The sequence below is a fragment of the Apteryx rowi genome, unplaced genomic scaffold (assembly GCF_003343035.1).
Source record: "Apteryx rowi isolate R43461 unplaced genomic scaffold, aptRow1 scaffold_374, whole genome shotgun sequence".
Taxonomy (NCBI): domain Eukaryota; kingdom Metazoa; phylum Chordata; class Aves; order Apterygiformes; family Apterygidae; genus Apteryx; species Apteryx rowi.
Genome location: NW_020450241.1, coordinates 825658 through 841671, shown reverse-complemented (window position 1 = coordinate 841671; position 16014 = coordinate 825658). Strand labels below are relative to the sequence as shown.

The following is a 16014-nucleotide window of genomic DNA, read 5'->3' as shown; positions in this document are numbered from 1 at the left end:
GGCTGCGCTCCGGGAACTGGGCTCTAGGCCTGGCTCTTCTCTAGGCCTCTCCCTAGCACTGGCTAACAGGGTGCTTGACCGGCCCTAATCAAGGCTGAGCCGGAACAAAGGCCCCCACTCCCTCTGATCAGGGGCAACCCACGGAGATCAGCAGCAGCAGCTACACCTTGCTAGAGCTTCCCAGGAGTTAAGTTAAGGCCGCCTGTGGCTGTCCTTACCTAGCTCTCCTTAGCTGTCAGCAGCAAGCACCCTTCAGTCCCTCAGAGGGTCCCCAGACATCCCTCACAACCTCCAACAAGGTTCTAAGCAGAGCCCAGACACTGCTGAGCAACCTGCTGCGTCTGTTGGCTGCTTCTGTTAGCTGCTTGGATGGCTCCTGCTGGGCATCTCTGGCACATCAGTCCACTGCCAGGATGGCACACAAGCCCTGAGCCCAGGGCAAACCGGGGTCCCAGATACAGCCCGTGGGGATGGAGCACAGCAAGACCCTCTCCCCCACTCCTGTCCACTCTCCCCCAGGCCCCCTGGTCTCACAGCAGGGCTCCGTGCACACTTGGGCTCCCAAAGCACAGATCAGGCAGCAGGGCCCAGGCGCTGGAGCAGGGCGAGCTCTCACTGGCACTCTCTCAGGGCTGGAGCTGCCAGGAGGCTCTGGGCAGAGGGAGGCTTTGCTGGGGCACTGGAGGGAAATGGTCCCATGCACTGAAACCCTTCTTCCTGGGGCCCTGGCTGGAGAGACTCGATCCTGTGCAACGTGCTCTGGATGACCRTGCTTGAGCAGGGGGGTTGGACTAGATGATCTCCAGAGGTGCCTTCCAACCTCAGCGATTCTGTGATTCTTCCCGGGGCCCTGGCTGGAGAGAGCAATGAAMCCCCAGTGAATGCCGATGTGCGGAAAAGCGGCTTGCCCCAGGGCTCCGCTCCCACCCACCAGCAGCCCCTCACGCCAGCTCCGGGCTGCACAGTCTTGCCAACATCCGGAGAGAGGTCCCATCCCCAAAACCRGCCCCCAAGAAAGGCAAAGGAGGAAGAAGCCAAGGAAGAAGTGTGCGGTCTCCCAGCGCAGCTGAGATTGGCTGCAAGTTTTATTCTCATGGGGACTGGGTACTGGTGCCCTTGTTTGGAGCTGGTGCGCAGCTCATCCTGCGGGGTCTTCACRGCCTGCTGTAAGGATGTTGCARCCGTCGTAACAACCTGGAGCRACCCGTCCTTCGGTCTGGCCCCATCTGGCCTGACTGGCTGCTGCTCTCAGGAGCTGGGGAGCTGGAGGACGGTGCCGATTGCGGCTGGCTGCTGGTGCTGGTGGCRGCCAGGTCCGACTCCRCRCTGGGGGCTGTAAGGCAGCTGGAGGATGAGCCTGATTCTGGCTGGTTGCTGGTGTTGGTGCCAGCCAGGTCCGACTCCGCRCTGGGGGCTGTAAGGCAGCTGGAGGACAAGCCCGATTCTGGCTGGCTGCTGCTGCTGGTGCTGGCCAGCTCTGACTGTGCACTGAGGGCTGCAAGGAGAAGCGGCAAGGTCAGCAACAYGGCCCCAAGCCCCCGCAGCCAGAGAGGCTGGAGCAGTGCCCCCAGCCCTCCCGGRGGCAGAGACGCTCTTCAAGGCCATCCCGGAGGACCCACTGCCAGGTCTTGCCTGGGCCCTGGCCCAAGCCCACGGGCACCTGGGCGCTTTGCCTCTTACCGGSGCCCAGGCCGGCACACCCRTCACATTCCCAGGTGTCACTGGCAGTGCCCAGGGCCGAGCAGCACCGATGGGTCCCTTTGGAGGCGCAGGAGGAGCACAGCAGCAGCTCCCACGGCCTGGGGAAGCAAAGGGGTTGGTGGCGGTGGCAGGCAGGGCTGGCAGCGATGCCAGGAAGGCAACCATGGGCAAAGGGACGGGAGCAAGGCAGTGCCCGGCAGAGCTCTTGTGCTCCCAGAGCCCTTGGTGAGACCAAGGGCCCCAGCAGAGCCCCAGGAGCACCCTCCACTGCTTGGAGGACTGCTTGGTCAGCACTAGTGGGGGGCATCCCTCCCGCCCTGCCAGCTCTGCATCCCCGTACCAAAGGGCTGTCCCTTTCCTTGTCCCCATCCCCAGGAGGGGGTTCCTCCACCTCCTCRCAGGGCCTGCAGAGAGCTGGCGGGACCAGCATTACGGCATCTGCCGCCACACCGGCAGCTGTGACATTGCTGCACTGGTGACATACCCGCTTTCCTCTGCCTGCTCCCTGCCTTGCCTAGAAAGGCACTGGCTGGCATCACACCGGCTGTGCCTCTGATATAATTCTTCGTAGCCCCCGTCTTCCTCCCAGGCTGGTGTTCTGCAGGAGGAGGAAGGGAAAGTCATGGACTTCCCRTGCACCGCACGTCAGGCCAGGAGTGCCTCCGGAGCCCTTGGCCTGGCACAGCTCTTGTGCCCTTCTGTCTCGTGAGCCCGGCAGATGGGCAGCAGGCAACCCACCTGATGGGGACTAGGATGCCCATTCTTAGCATTTCTGGGAGAAATTTCCTTTTATTATTGCACTGGGGGCAGCGGAAGCAYGACCTGCCGGCGCGGACTGCCTGTCCCTGCAGGAGAGACACAAGCAGCGTTAGCGGGGTGCTGCTGCTGCTGGACACCGGCCGTGCCCACAGGGCGAGGGAAGGGCCTCCTACCTGGATGCAGCCCYGGTGGAACCAGGCGCCTTTGCACGCGGGGCACACCATGGTGTTGTGCGATATTTTGTCACCCACGGGCTCCAGGCAGATGATGCAGGTGGTCTCCGCATCGGGACGTGCCTGCACTGTCTGCTCTGGGCGGTGCTCCCAGCAGAAGGACCTGGGGAGAGGATGGCAGAGAGGGGCAAGGTCAGGAAGCACCGAGGCCTCCCACGGTCACGGAGAGGAGGGCAAAGGGGGCACAAAGGAGCCCTCCGTGTCCTGGCTCTGGCAGGCCGCTCGCAGGTGTCGCTGCGGGGCAGGCAGGCAGGCAGCTTCCTCGGCTGCTTGGCCAGCGCTGGCAGGAGAGGTGCCGAGGCAGGGAGGCTGCGGTGCGAGGCCCGACAGCCCTTACCTGAACTGCCTGAAGAACTGCGTGACGCAGCCGTGCTCAGAGGCGCAGGGCAGGTGGAAGCTGCGGCTGCAGCCCTTCTCCTGGCAGCTGATGGACGCCCCCCTCTCACCGCAAGCAAAGCAGCACTGCAAAGAGCACAGCCCCCTCCCGTCAGTGACACGCACTGGGCCTCCACGGCCAGCCCCACGTCTCCAGCAAAGGCCCCGGGGTCTGGGCCCTGCTGGCTCACAGCCCCCACATCTACCTCACGGAGGAGGTGTCTGCCTACGCTGGAGCTGCTGGGGAGCTGCTGGGAGCAGGAACGTTGGCCCCGGGAACTGGCATTTCTCTCCCACAGCACAGGCTAAGCTCCCACGAACAGGCGTCCCCAACCCTGTCAGGTCCTCACCTTCTGGGCTGCGCTCTTGATTTTCTGCTTGATCTCTGCAGGCCAGAACCCGCAGATCCCTTCCTCCTTGGGGCCTCGCTGCAAGAGCCCGCTGGCAACRTACTGAAAACCAGAAAAGTCCAGGAGCTCATGAGGTCGGCGAGGCAGGGYGCGTTGCTGGGGAAAGCCGGCGGGAGCCCCAAGGGCAACTCACCAGGCAGCACTCATGCAYGCAGAGTCCTTGCTGCTGGTGTTTCGGCCYGCAGATATCCGAGCTGACATCTGCCCGCCGACACAGCATGCACGCTGGAGGGCAGAGAGCAAAAGCACCCACCAGTGAGCACCCCGCCAGGGCCGGGGGAAGCGTTCCGGAGAGACTCCCGGCAAGGCCCTGCTCTGCCCCGGCCTTGCCAGTGACGGGCAGGGCCGGAGCTGCTGCAAAGGCGCTTCGTGGCTTGGAGAGGACAGGGGCATTGCCGGCAGGGATGTCCCAGCAGGTGCCCGCGCCCCAACCTGGGCACCCCTTGCTGAGGAGAGCAGAGGCTCTGCGCAGCAGGGCACGCGGGGAGCTCCCGCCTCCCCCTGCCACCGCTCACAGACCRTCCCGACAACACCTTCGCCAGGTGCAGGGAGCTGTGGGGATGGAGGCGTCACCCTCACCGTTCTCCCTCGAGTCGGGAGCCTTGCGCTTCATCGCGAAGGCAGGGCCAGACGACTGAGCGCTCCGGAGAGTCCCGGCCACCACAGTGCCGAGGTTTCTCTTCCACACGCCGCTCTGCTGACCCTGAGGGAGAAGCGGGACCAGGGTCACTTTGCAGCACGGGACACAAGAGCCCCAAGGCAGGGGCACCCGCTTCTCCTCGGCACCGCGCGCCAGCCCCTGCCTCCCTTCTTCCAGGCCACTGATGAAGAAGTTGAACAGGGCTGGACCCAGTACTGACCCCTGGGGGACACCGCTAGCTACAGGCCTCCAACTAGACTTCGTGTCACTGAACGCAACCCTCTGAGCTCTGCCATTCAGCCAGCTCTCAATCCACCTCACTGTCTGCTCATCTAAGCCACATTTCCTGAGTTTACCTAAATTATTTATTTGTTTTTAGTATTATAAGACCCTCATAGTCAAGGATAGGTTATGTAGTACTCTAAACACTGATTCTGGGCAAGAATCTCATCTTAAATAATGCACTGTCCAGCAGGATACAAAAACCTAATCAGGCGTCAAGACCACTAAGTGGCAGGTCCTACACAAAATCGTGTCATGAAGAGACTGCTACAGCTCCAGTGAGCTTGTTATGTTAGGTCATGGATAAACAAAAATGGAAAAGGTGAGTGATTTTTAAAACTTGAACGATTTTACTGAATTCAGGGACATGCCTATTAGTAAAATTTGGGTTGGTTATAAATGCTCACAAAATGAAGCTCATGTTAATACAAGATGTAACATACTAGACAAAAATCTTAGAAAAGAAAACTTTTAAAAAAACCCCTAATATAAATTATTAATAATTTCTGTCCAAAACACTGGCTAATATGGATCAGAGAATGGTGGATAATATGTGAAATGATATGCTCTGCTCTAATATAGGAAGTGGTACACCTCCAAATACATTATACCTGAAATTATTTGTGAAATGTCTAGTACATACATAATGAAGTAGTTCCTTGTAACGGTAGTACTTGTCCTCCAGACTACCGGGCCAATTAAGAATTCTAGGATCTGTTGATTCAAATAAAATTAGAACATGCCAAATTATTTCTATCTTAGACTCAAAAAAGATTCAGTAGGTATTGTTATAAAAGCAGAAAATAACATTTTACTATTCCTGCACACCATAAACTGGAGAAGTATACAAATGCAGTATACAATGCAGGGAGGAACAATTTGAAAAATGTGTTTTTGCTCAGGGTGGCAAAGAACAAAATGTGAAATGAAAACTGTTAAATGTTTCTTAACTTATACCTTACTGTTTTCAAGCTTATGATAATGAAGAAATTTGATCAAGCTAGATATTAATAAGTTAAATTATCAAGCAAGATATTAAAAAGTTTAATGAGTAACATGAGATTTGTTTTCCACAAGAGTCAAACTGTGACAAATGTTCTGATTCATTCATGAAAGTTTCTTGTTACAGATTTTCATTCATACTATATATGCTTATAAAAAAGAACATCATCCTGTTTAAATGAGGTGTCTTTTATATAGATAAAACTATCCATTATGACAGTTTTATTTTTATAATCTAACAATTGCAGGTTAGTAGAAGGGAAATGACAAGACCTTTTACCAGGGATCAGAATAAGAATGCTCACATTTGACATCATTTTCTGATCTGATATACCAAGTTGTGGTTCTGATTGAGAAGAATGAGTCATTTTTGTGAAATATCTCTTGATCTCGGTTAATCATTCACATTGGCTGGCTGTACAGTGTTTCATAATTTACAGACTGTGTAGAGAGAAAGGTGCTTGTTTCATTTCTCTAGGTGCATAATGGATGAGAACTGAAATGATTCAGATGGCTGGACACTAGAGGGATGTTACTCTGCTCTAATATGTTACAGATACCCTGCAAGTAATAGAACAGGAACAATGTGCCATTGTCCAAAGTAGGAATTTAAGCTTTAGTAAAATTCATCAGGTATGTCAAGTGCGTCCTGTAAAAGCAGACATGAGGTAGTTATCTTCTATCGACCAACATAAATCAGACTAGAAGTGCAGCTTCATGCTGCTTGAATGGTGTTTTGATTCACAGCAGCCTACCATATCTTGATTCTTGAAAGACACTATCTACTTAAATATATTATTAAAAATAAAGAAAACCACTACCAACAAAAGCCTCCAAAGCTTTCTGCAACATGTAACTCAACCGTCTTCACTGCTGAAGTGAAAACATTTTCAGAATATAACTGAATTGTCTCTGTTGCCTTAATTTTATTACTTTCTAAAGTGAGATTGTCACAAATTATGAAAGATAAATTGCTTTTTTCTTTTGTCCAGTTTGAATAGCATTTTCAATTTTTTAGTTCTGCAGAGTTCAGTATTTTTATAGTTCAGTGGAACTATTCCACATTAAAATGGTGTAATTAAAAAAGAAAAATCAGACACAGATTCGGATATCCTCACTCACTATGAATATGACATTCTTTGAAGAGACTCTGTGTTTTCACTGGAAATACTCGCTTAAAATCCTGCTAAATCAGACTACAACTATCAAATTCCACCCTGCAGACATAAAGTGCAAAAGTGTTACTCATAATACCTAAATAGTAAAAGATGTGAGACAGAAGATTTTTTCTTTAAAAGTACTTCACACTTTTAATATGCTTATGATTTATCCTTTACATATCTATCCATCCACCTGAAGCATAAGTGATATAGTGTAATCATGAATAACAAACCCACTCAGGGATAGTAAGAAAAGGGAGATATTTATTAGGTAAGTAGAGTAGAGGGAGACAAAAATAAGAGCAGCAGTGGTAATGAAATTCTAAGGAAAGCAGGTGATGACCTGACTCAGAAAAGAAAATTTAAGGAAAAAAATATATATTTAAGAAGATAGGAAATAGAAGCTATAATTTACTTGTGGGAAAACTACTAAGTCACCATCATAAGATGAATTCAGCGGGAATATTTTACTGAATATAAGGAGAGAATATGCATAAAGAAAGGTTTGGAAAAACTGATCGAACCACTCTATTGGAACAACGGGAACCTACAAAAAGGATTCAATTATCAAGTTTGTTATCCATCAGAAATTCTTCTCTGTGTATATAGGAGGAAAAATAAGATAAAAGGGCTGTGATTTAATTATAGCACAAATTTATTAACATAGCTGCTGTGGGAACCCTCTGGCAATAAATTGCACAAGACACCTTCCTTAATTGTTTTCACATATTGGAGGTATAACATCGGCCATCCTTCCTCCCTTACTTCAAATTCCTATTCCTATTTCTCTTACTCACTCCCTACTCCCTGTCCCCTTTTACAGAAGTGTTAAGTGGCACAGAAAGGAGAATCCACTCTTGCTACTGCAGACAGCAAAATTAAGCTTGTTTCTCAGCTCTAGGGTATCCCTTCTTCTCTGTCCATTTCCAGCTTTGATTAGTCATGCATTAGAGCACTAGTAAAATTGGGAAATGCTTTGGATACTTGCTTCAGATAAGTTCTTCAAAGAAGATCTGGTGTCTGGTACTTCCTCCCATTTCAAATTAAGTTTTCAGATACTTTAACAATTTCCTTCCAAATTCAATCCTCATCATCCATGAATAACCAAAGTACTGAACACAATATTTTTGGTGGATGTCCATTAATTCTACTGCTCCTCATAATTGACATGTTACACAGTCTTTTGGATTCTGGAAATAACTCGCTGTGTCCTCTCTTAGACATGTAGTGTCTTGGGAACTGAAGAAAAATGTCCCTGACCCATCTTAATTTTTTTTTTTTTGAGTGCTTACTGATCCCTTTAAAGGTCTCAATAACCTGTTATTGTGTCACTATTTCAGGAGACTTTCTTAGTAAATAGAGCAGCTCCACCGCACCATTCCTTTGCAGAATCAAAGGATGGTTGGAAACATTGGGGTACTGGTGACCTGCCTTTTGTCACAGTGCGGAGTATTTCATCCAAACATCCTGCCATCAGGTATCATGGCTCGTTTTCTTCCTTTCTTTGAAATGGTCCGTCATCCCTTCAGCTCTGCAGATGAGGGCTAACAGTGAAAGTGCAGGCCTCTCATCTTTGGACCGCTCAAAAACTGCTGTGTGTGCCCGCTCAGGCATCATCTTTTCCTCACAGGGCTGTGAGGAAATGACAGAAAGGAAGTGCTCAGCTTCCATATATGAATGTACTAACCCGTTGGCAAAGGGTGTATTAGAGTAGCATCCACACAACTGTGGAGGTAGAGACACTAATTTGGAGTCCCTGCTGTGCTACTGGTATAGTCAGATTTCGAATGAGGGAAAGCTCCCATTTCTGTTGGGGAACCGTAATAACAGGCAGTGCTTGACATGAGTTAAATTTCTTTTTTTTTTAAGATATGTTTTTTAAGAGGTAAATTAATGAAAAAGGAAAAACTTTGTAGTCCCCAGGGATATGATCTGTGTTTTTGCACATACTTGATCATTCCTGTAAAGTCTGCAAATGGGAGTAGATCTGAAATAATTAGCCATGTTCACAGAAGACATCATCAGAATTATGTGTCAATCATAAATACAAAAACTGTGATTTCTGTTTATTTTATGGATGAAAGGGAGTAGCATTATGGGACAGACACTTACAAGGAGATTTCGAGTGTCTCTTTGAGCTTTCTGTGTGTATGTGCTATGGAGACAACTGTGTCCATGTACAGCACATATTAAAAAAATAAATCCTAGATGACCAAAATTTAATTTTTAAGTGATTTAACAGCTGATTTAAAATATTCACAGGAGAAAAATTCTATACTTTTATTACTATTACTTTTATTGGGCTCTCGCAAAGTTATATAATTTAAATTATTTTTAGAAAAAAGTGATGCAAGTTGGATCTCATGAATTTATCCTTTATATGTAATGAGTTACCAATTTATTACTTTGTGACTAAGATTTTATTTGTTCTTAACATAAGACCTTTCATCCCCTTCTTGTTTATGTGTATAAAAGCTTCAGTTGTTATCAGCTCTGTGTTCACAATAGAAATAGGTTGTCTGCTCATTACATAAGAAATCTTAAAGAAAAGGCATATGTTACTGAGAACATAACTTTGCTTGTTTAGAAATTAGCAACCTTCATGAAAATAACTGACTCTACAGTCACTACTTCAAGTGCCCCCTCTCTTTTGAGATGTAGAGCTGAAGTCCAGATTACTCTCCTCTAGATCCATCTTCTGCCACTACAGAGAGAAAAAAACTCCACAAAAAATCCATTTTGGATAATGACGCTATTTTCACTATTTGTCAGAGATTTCCCCTGGCTTCCTCCCCCCCTTTTTTTAATGGTTAAATTGAATAGCTATCTGCAGTCAGGATCCCAACTGGATATTGCGAAACAGCCTCCCATAACTCTCAAAAATTTTTGTATTTTTCAGACATCAGTAGTTAAATTAAATTCCAGTGCCTTGGTGCCCCTGTCCGTAACAAATCATGTAATTGTATATGGGAACGGATAGTGCTTCTTCCACAACCGCTGAAACTAATGCCATCAATTCCAGTCTCTTTTACCTATAAAAGCTTTGTCTTCATCTTGGATGACTTTTGATTTGTGCTATTTTATTTTCCTCTACTATCTGGAATAGGTGTATGCAACATTATTGTCTTGCTCTGATGCCTTTGCTTGAATAACTTACATCCTCCATGAAGGGAGGGATTATTTCTTATTTTGTTCTGGCTGGTGGTGGTGGTGATGGCAGTGTTTTTGTTGTTGTGGCTGTTGTTCTTTTTGTTTTTTGTCTACAGTGGTCCATGCCAAACTGTCCTTTTCCATTTGTTCCTTTTCCCTTTCTCTTTCCCTTTCCCTCTTCCTCTTCCTTCTCAAACATGGTCATTTTTCTCTGCTTATAGTGTCCATAATCTCACATGGAATTTTTTTTTGTTACTTTTCCGGGTTTGGGTTGTTTTTTTTTTTTTTTTTTTTGACATTTGGATACAGTGTAAGTAAGTTCAAAAGTAGTTCTTCGGGGTATGTATAAAACTCCACCTGTCATAGATATATTCTACAGACAGTAAAGTGGCTCAGATCTCTTGTGGCCTCCAAATAGATTTCTATAAATCTGACCTGTGTGCTTGCTTTGGGTGCTGGAAAAGTATTTACCTTAAGGCAGAAATATGGCCTGTGCCTAGTGTGGGACCTTTCATCTATAGCTGATAAAAGAATGGAAAAGGCATGCTTTAGAGAAAAGACTGTTGTGCAGAATTTTTTCCTGGATGTGCTCAGGCATCAGCACAGAGGAGCCCTTTCATTCAGGATAGATTGAGGCCACATAATCAGTCTAGAAATTTCTCTTGAGAACTGCAAAGAATTTTGAAGAGTTATTAGGTAGGATTGTTATGAGGACACACACCTCATGGCAAACACTTCAACCAGCACCCAAAGCACGTCAACTTGAAGAAGCTTTTACAAAGTCAGTGAGGCTTAAGATACAGGGAAACTCTCTCAAACCTCTACATTTAGACTGCGATAAAACAGTTCTTTGGCACATAATGGCCAAAAGTTTAAGGTGTTATCACAGAGACAAAGAAGAAACTGAAGTTTCAGATATCCGCAGTTTGTTGGTGGCGGTACTGGAATATTTCCAGAAAATGAGTGCTTTTCAGCATTTAGCATTCAAGATTCTGTTTCAAAATTTTGAAAGATTGTTTGCTTGCTTGTTTGTTTGTTTTGGAAAAGGTGCTGGCACTTTGTTGGTGATACTCCTTGACTCACAGGTTGTGTGCATGTCCTTGTGATAATACCTCATCATAGAAATGTTAATACTGTTGATTTTAAATTACCCAATATAGCAGTGTTTCACTGCAGTAACTATTCCAGCATAAATCACTTGCTTTTTGAAGATAGATAGTAGCAAGTATTGTAACACATCTTTTCCACAGTCAGTCTACACTGACACATTTTGTGAGCCACATGCCATGTGGCAGACTCTGTTTGCTAAGTGTAGATACAGAGTCCTCCTACAGAACAAAATGTTTTATAGTCTCAGGGGAGCAGATTTGAAGCATAGATATACCTATAAACCAGCCATTGATCATGGTGATATATTATCTCTAGATGATTTGTGCAGCTGTCAGATGAATACAAGCTATTAAAATTAGAAGATTTAAAGCCATTTTTTTCCTCAATACTGATTTTTTTTCTTCAATGCTTCATAATTATATAAATAATTGATAGCTGAGGACAAACTATGACTTGTGTTTGGTTCAGAAAGCCACACTGTACATGAATTCATAAACTACTGCTGGTAGACTGCATTAGCGGCAGAACTGAAAATAGTTTTTGGTCCATAAAATAGTTATTTGTTCAAAAAAAAAAGGGGGGGGGGACCGACTGGCCCACAAAACATCAATCTGTGAAAATTTTAAGTAAGCTTGAAAATTACACAAGTGCATAATACTTCCCATGTGTGGAAATTTCATGAAAGTGAAATCTGCCTCCTTCAAAAATATTCTCAATAACATAATGAAGGAGTAATGGTTTCTCATCCAAAAACTGATATTGAAAGAGAATTTCTTAGTCAATAAATAGTCCTCTTGGGAGGGAGAGGGTTCTACCTAGATCAGAGGTTCTGTAATTACACCTCTTTTCCCTATGTTTACCTTTACTGATAAAGGGATGCTTTCTCTCAGAAAACACAGTGGGAAAGGCAGGGAGAGATTGATGAGGGTAAGAATGACAGGCTGAAGCTGAGCATGTAGAGATTAGTTATCATGAGACAAAAGAGACGGTTTCAACTACCTGGAAATAAACTGGGTCACATCTAGTCTCAGGAATAAATTAATCAGTAGATTTGTTGACACAGCACACAGTTGCTTCCTGGCACAACGTGTACAAGGGGGAATTATACAATAAATAATATTTGATTTTGATCTGATTTGCACAGAGCATAATATTGTGCATTCCCTTCCTTCATTTATCATATCTGATTTCATCCCAAACTTTCAGTACTTGCTTCATTCCCCCTATACCTTATTTAAACAGAGTGAGTTTGTAAAGCATGCAGGGACTAGTTGATGAGTTAAAATAAATTATATATATTCATGCCAGAAAGGAGATGAAAAGCTTCAAGTTAATGTGCACCTAGAAAATCATGCATATCATCAAATAATAAATGTAAGTGAATTAAATAAAGGTCAAGATGGGTTTAAAGAAACTGAAGAACAAACTATAATCAGAGGCAATCAAGTGTGGGAGATACAGTTCATCTGGTATAGAAGGAAAGATTAAAGAATAAAGTTAAGAACAACAGGATGATGAGAGATATATATGTAGGACATAAAAGAAAGTACATCAGAGCTCCAGAAAAATATATATATTTTTTACCGATTATATAAGAATCAAAAGATTACTAAGAAAGCAGCAGTGTCTAAAAAACATTAAAAAAGAAAAATTAACTRACAGCATGAGGAGACATTGCTTTTAAAAATAATATTTTTTCATTCATTTAAAATTCACAAAAGAATGTGATGGAAGAGAAGCAAGAAGAAGTGTTAGAAGATATGCCTTTGGGGACATAGAAAGAATATGAAAGAAAAACAGGACCACAAGCTGATTAATAAATTATAATAAACCAGAATTAGTCACAACTACCATGTCCTGTTGGGTTTGTCCACTGCTGGTAGGTGTTGCTAATGTATTTGCACGGTTGCAGAAACATTGACTATAATCCCATCTCAAAAGCCCATGGTTCATACCTACAGCACACCCTGATGAAAATAGGAAGGCAGAGAGAATTTTATTTGTATCTTTCAGGCAATTCCTGTTTGGGGAAACGTGGCAATGTCTTTGTGTTTTAGGAATAGGCTGAGATATAGGCATAAGACTGCTTTCTTAGGAACTGATGATGAAAAAGCAAAAATGCAAAATTATTGTCTATTCAAACTTGCTGGCTCCTAGGTATACAGGACTTCTATAGTTTAAGGAAACTACTTATTCCATCTCTTTACTCTCCTCCTCATTATAATCCCAAACTGTGGTTCTCCTACAAAAAACATCTAAGTCTTCTATGAGAAGAAAATTTTTGAGGAGAAGAGGACAGTGATATTTTTTTTTACTCTTTTTAGTTGCAGTGGTTATTGTATTGGGTTACGCTGGATTCTTCTAAATCGTCCATTAAAATTAAAATGTCTTAACACCCAGAAATTCAAAGGTCTGTTGCTGGGTATCTCTCAGCTTGCAGGAGTTACCTGCAGGCATTCAACTTGTACCAGAATGGCCTGGATAAGCATGTTGAAAGATCTTAAAAAGAGCTGAAACTTTTTGGTAGAGCTATGATCGTGCTGTGAGGTGAGCTGAGGAAAGAAAAAAAAAAAAAAAAAACCATGAACTGATGGGAATGACTGCCTCTACCTGAAAATCATATTTATAGTTAAAGAGAAAATAAGAATGTGTACTTAAAAAATCCAGGACAGCTCACTTCAGCTGTATGGGGTAGTCTGTGTCAACAGTGTTATATAGGGGTCTGCTTACCATAGGAATGCTTAGCAGTTAGAAGACATAAAAGTGGATCTGTGATGTCAAAGAAGGGAGATGTGTTTCTAGTATACAAAACAGCATCCCTAAAATGCTGGGTTGTAAAATTTATTAGATTTGCCATTCTTTGTATTAGGTAGGCCAAGTATTATGCCATAGGTCAAGTACAGACTGCTCTGCTCCATACAATGTACAAATGAGTGTGACAGGTGGATTGCCTGTTTGCTTTATCAGAAAAGATTTAAGATGTTTTGTTCTGAACCTTAATCATGCACTTCCAAGTCTTCAGAAGCTGTAGTTTTGGTGAGCATGGCAGTAGGAAAGGACAGAAAGTATCACCATCAGTCTTTTTTGAAGGGAACTGATTCACTTTTTTAGACATTTCATCACTGCAGTTCTGTTTTATTTTATTTTTATCTTTAAAAGAATGGTTTCTAAGAGTCAGTGAATATTTTGTCATACCTTTGTAGGCAGTTTCAGGAGAGATGTGAAGCAAATGTAATGTGCTGGCATTCCTGCACCTCTCTTTTCCCATTCTTTCCTAAATACTTTCTCATGGCGGATTTGTTATTACTGTTTTGAAATGAAATTTATAGTAACTTGGCTAATGAGAGAAGGCATAATCATGGGCTATGTCCTAGTCTTGACTTATAATACAGAAGTCTGTGTGAACAGAAACATATGAAGGAAGACAAGCTCTTACTTTCCTTCACAACCCATATCTCTTTCAAACATTTTCGGCTCAGACATTAATCTTTTAAATTTTTTTGACACATAATGGCGGGAGACTGTTTTTCCTTGCTGCATGCCATTTGATGGCATTAATACAAAGCATCGACACTGGTTTCGTGAATGGCCACACAATTTCTCTTGACTACTGTCTGTTTCTCCAACACATAAAGCAATGGCACATCCATATACATTATAGGTAGATGTTGTTATTTTTGTTGTCTCCATCTCACCAGTCTTAGGCACATTACTAAACTATTTTTGCTCCTAGTGCGTGAAATCTTACATGCTGGATCACAGGACAGGCATGGAAGGATGGAGGAACTGGGAATGGCATGTTGAGGTCTTGGATTACCTGATGAAGAAGTGCCAAAGCACACCTAATTACAAGGCAAGTCAGTGCACATGTGTGTAGGTCTTGGGCTGGGCTAACTAAAAATGTTTCTAACTAGGAAGCAGAAAGTTTCTATAATCCTTTCACACATGACATAAAATGGAAAAGGCAACATAAGAGAAAAGAAGAACCAGAAGCAGGAAATGAAGCTTTATGCATAAGAGTATTACAAATTAGCAGAGTTAAAGTAATGGAGGAATAAAGGAATAAAGGCCAGATGAATACAGCAATATGAGAAAATAGCTAGAATAAAAGTATGAAAGAAGAAGCTAGAGAAAAAGAACCAGTTATTTAAAGCAAACTGTTCAGACAAATACAGAGAGAAAATGAAACTTTTGTGTTGTGTTGTCACTGACTAGAGCAAAGTAATTATTTTGATGAAATGAGACACAGCAACATAAATTGGTGAAGTGAGGTGTAATACTCTGATCTTTGCATGCTGAGCTGGTGTCTCAAGGAATTTAGTATATCTTAACAATAACTAGTAAACTAAATTGGATTTTCACTACCACCAAATTAAAAGTTTATTTTTAGTGTTTATATACACTAGAGTTAGGGGAGTTTTACTAGATTCCTGTGCTAATAAATGGGGATCTATCTGTGAGCCCCTATTTCACCTTCTCCTACTTTCCATACAAATTTGTTATTGTCACGGTTATTTTTAAGTCAATCAGTGTTTATTGTTAATTTTTATATAATCACATCTTCACCTCCAGCCTTCTCAAAGTTAAAGGACTGAGAGCTATCCTAAGCAACTGGAGTTTCATTCTCTTCTTCCCCCACACTTAGAAGGGGAGAACATGAAAAGGGAGGAATGTATTTTCCAAAATTTGTAGAATACGACTATTCTGAGTAAACCATAACCTAAAGCTCTAGAGCAATGGGCTCTATGCAGGAAGCAATAAAGAAGTAACTGTATATTACAGTTTGTAGATATATCAGTGCTTAAGTACACATAAGAATAGCAAACCAGATAAACAGGAATGCCTTACAAACTTAATTTTAAAATAAAACAAATTGTCATCTTGATGTACAATTCAAAATGAATCTTTGGAGAGTGGATTGTATTTGGGTTGCCTATAAGAACTCTATCCAAGCCTAGAAAGGGATAAATTGTTCTAGGTCTAGCTGTTCTGTCTCCCAGGCTGCAGCAGACACCTCCCACTTCTTTCAAGGCCAGCTTTGTGGTGTGTTTTTTTGTTTTTTGTTTTTTGTTTTTAACTTCAAGATCATGGATTAGTAGTTGCTTTCACTGACAGTTTGGCCAGCTACTGCCCAAGCCCATTGTAGACTGCTGAGCAGGTCACTACCACTTTGCTATTGTGTGCATTGCAAA

The 16014-nt window shown here is 43.6% G+C and overlaps 1 protein-coding gene across 1 annotated transcript; it reads right to left on the bottom strand.

Annotated features, from left to right (window-relative positions):
* Positions 1-1138: 1138 nt before the first annotated feature.
* Positions 1139-3871, bottom strand: LOC112969902 (PHD finger protein 7-like). Its single transcript, XM_026073703.1, has 8 exons — positions 3612-3871; positions 3419-3509; positions 3031-3155; positions 2634-2796; positions 2440-2546; positions 2186-2299; positions 1681-1799; positions 1139-1488 (listed from the first exon to the last, which is right to left on the bottom strand). The coding sequence occupies exons 1-8, from the start codon at positions 3869-3871 to the stop codon at positions 1139-1141; spliced, it is 1329 nt and encodes a 442-aa protein (XP_025929488.1).
* Positions 3872-16014: the final 12143 nt, after the last annotated feature.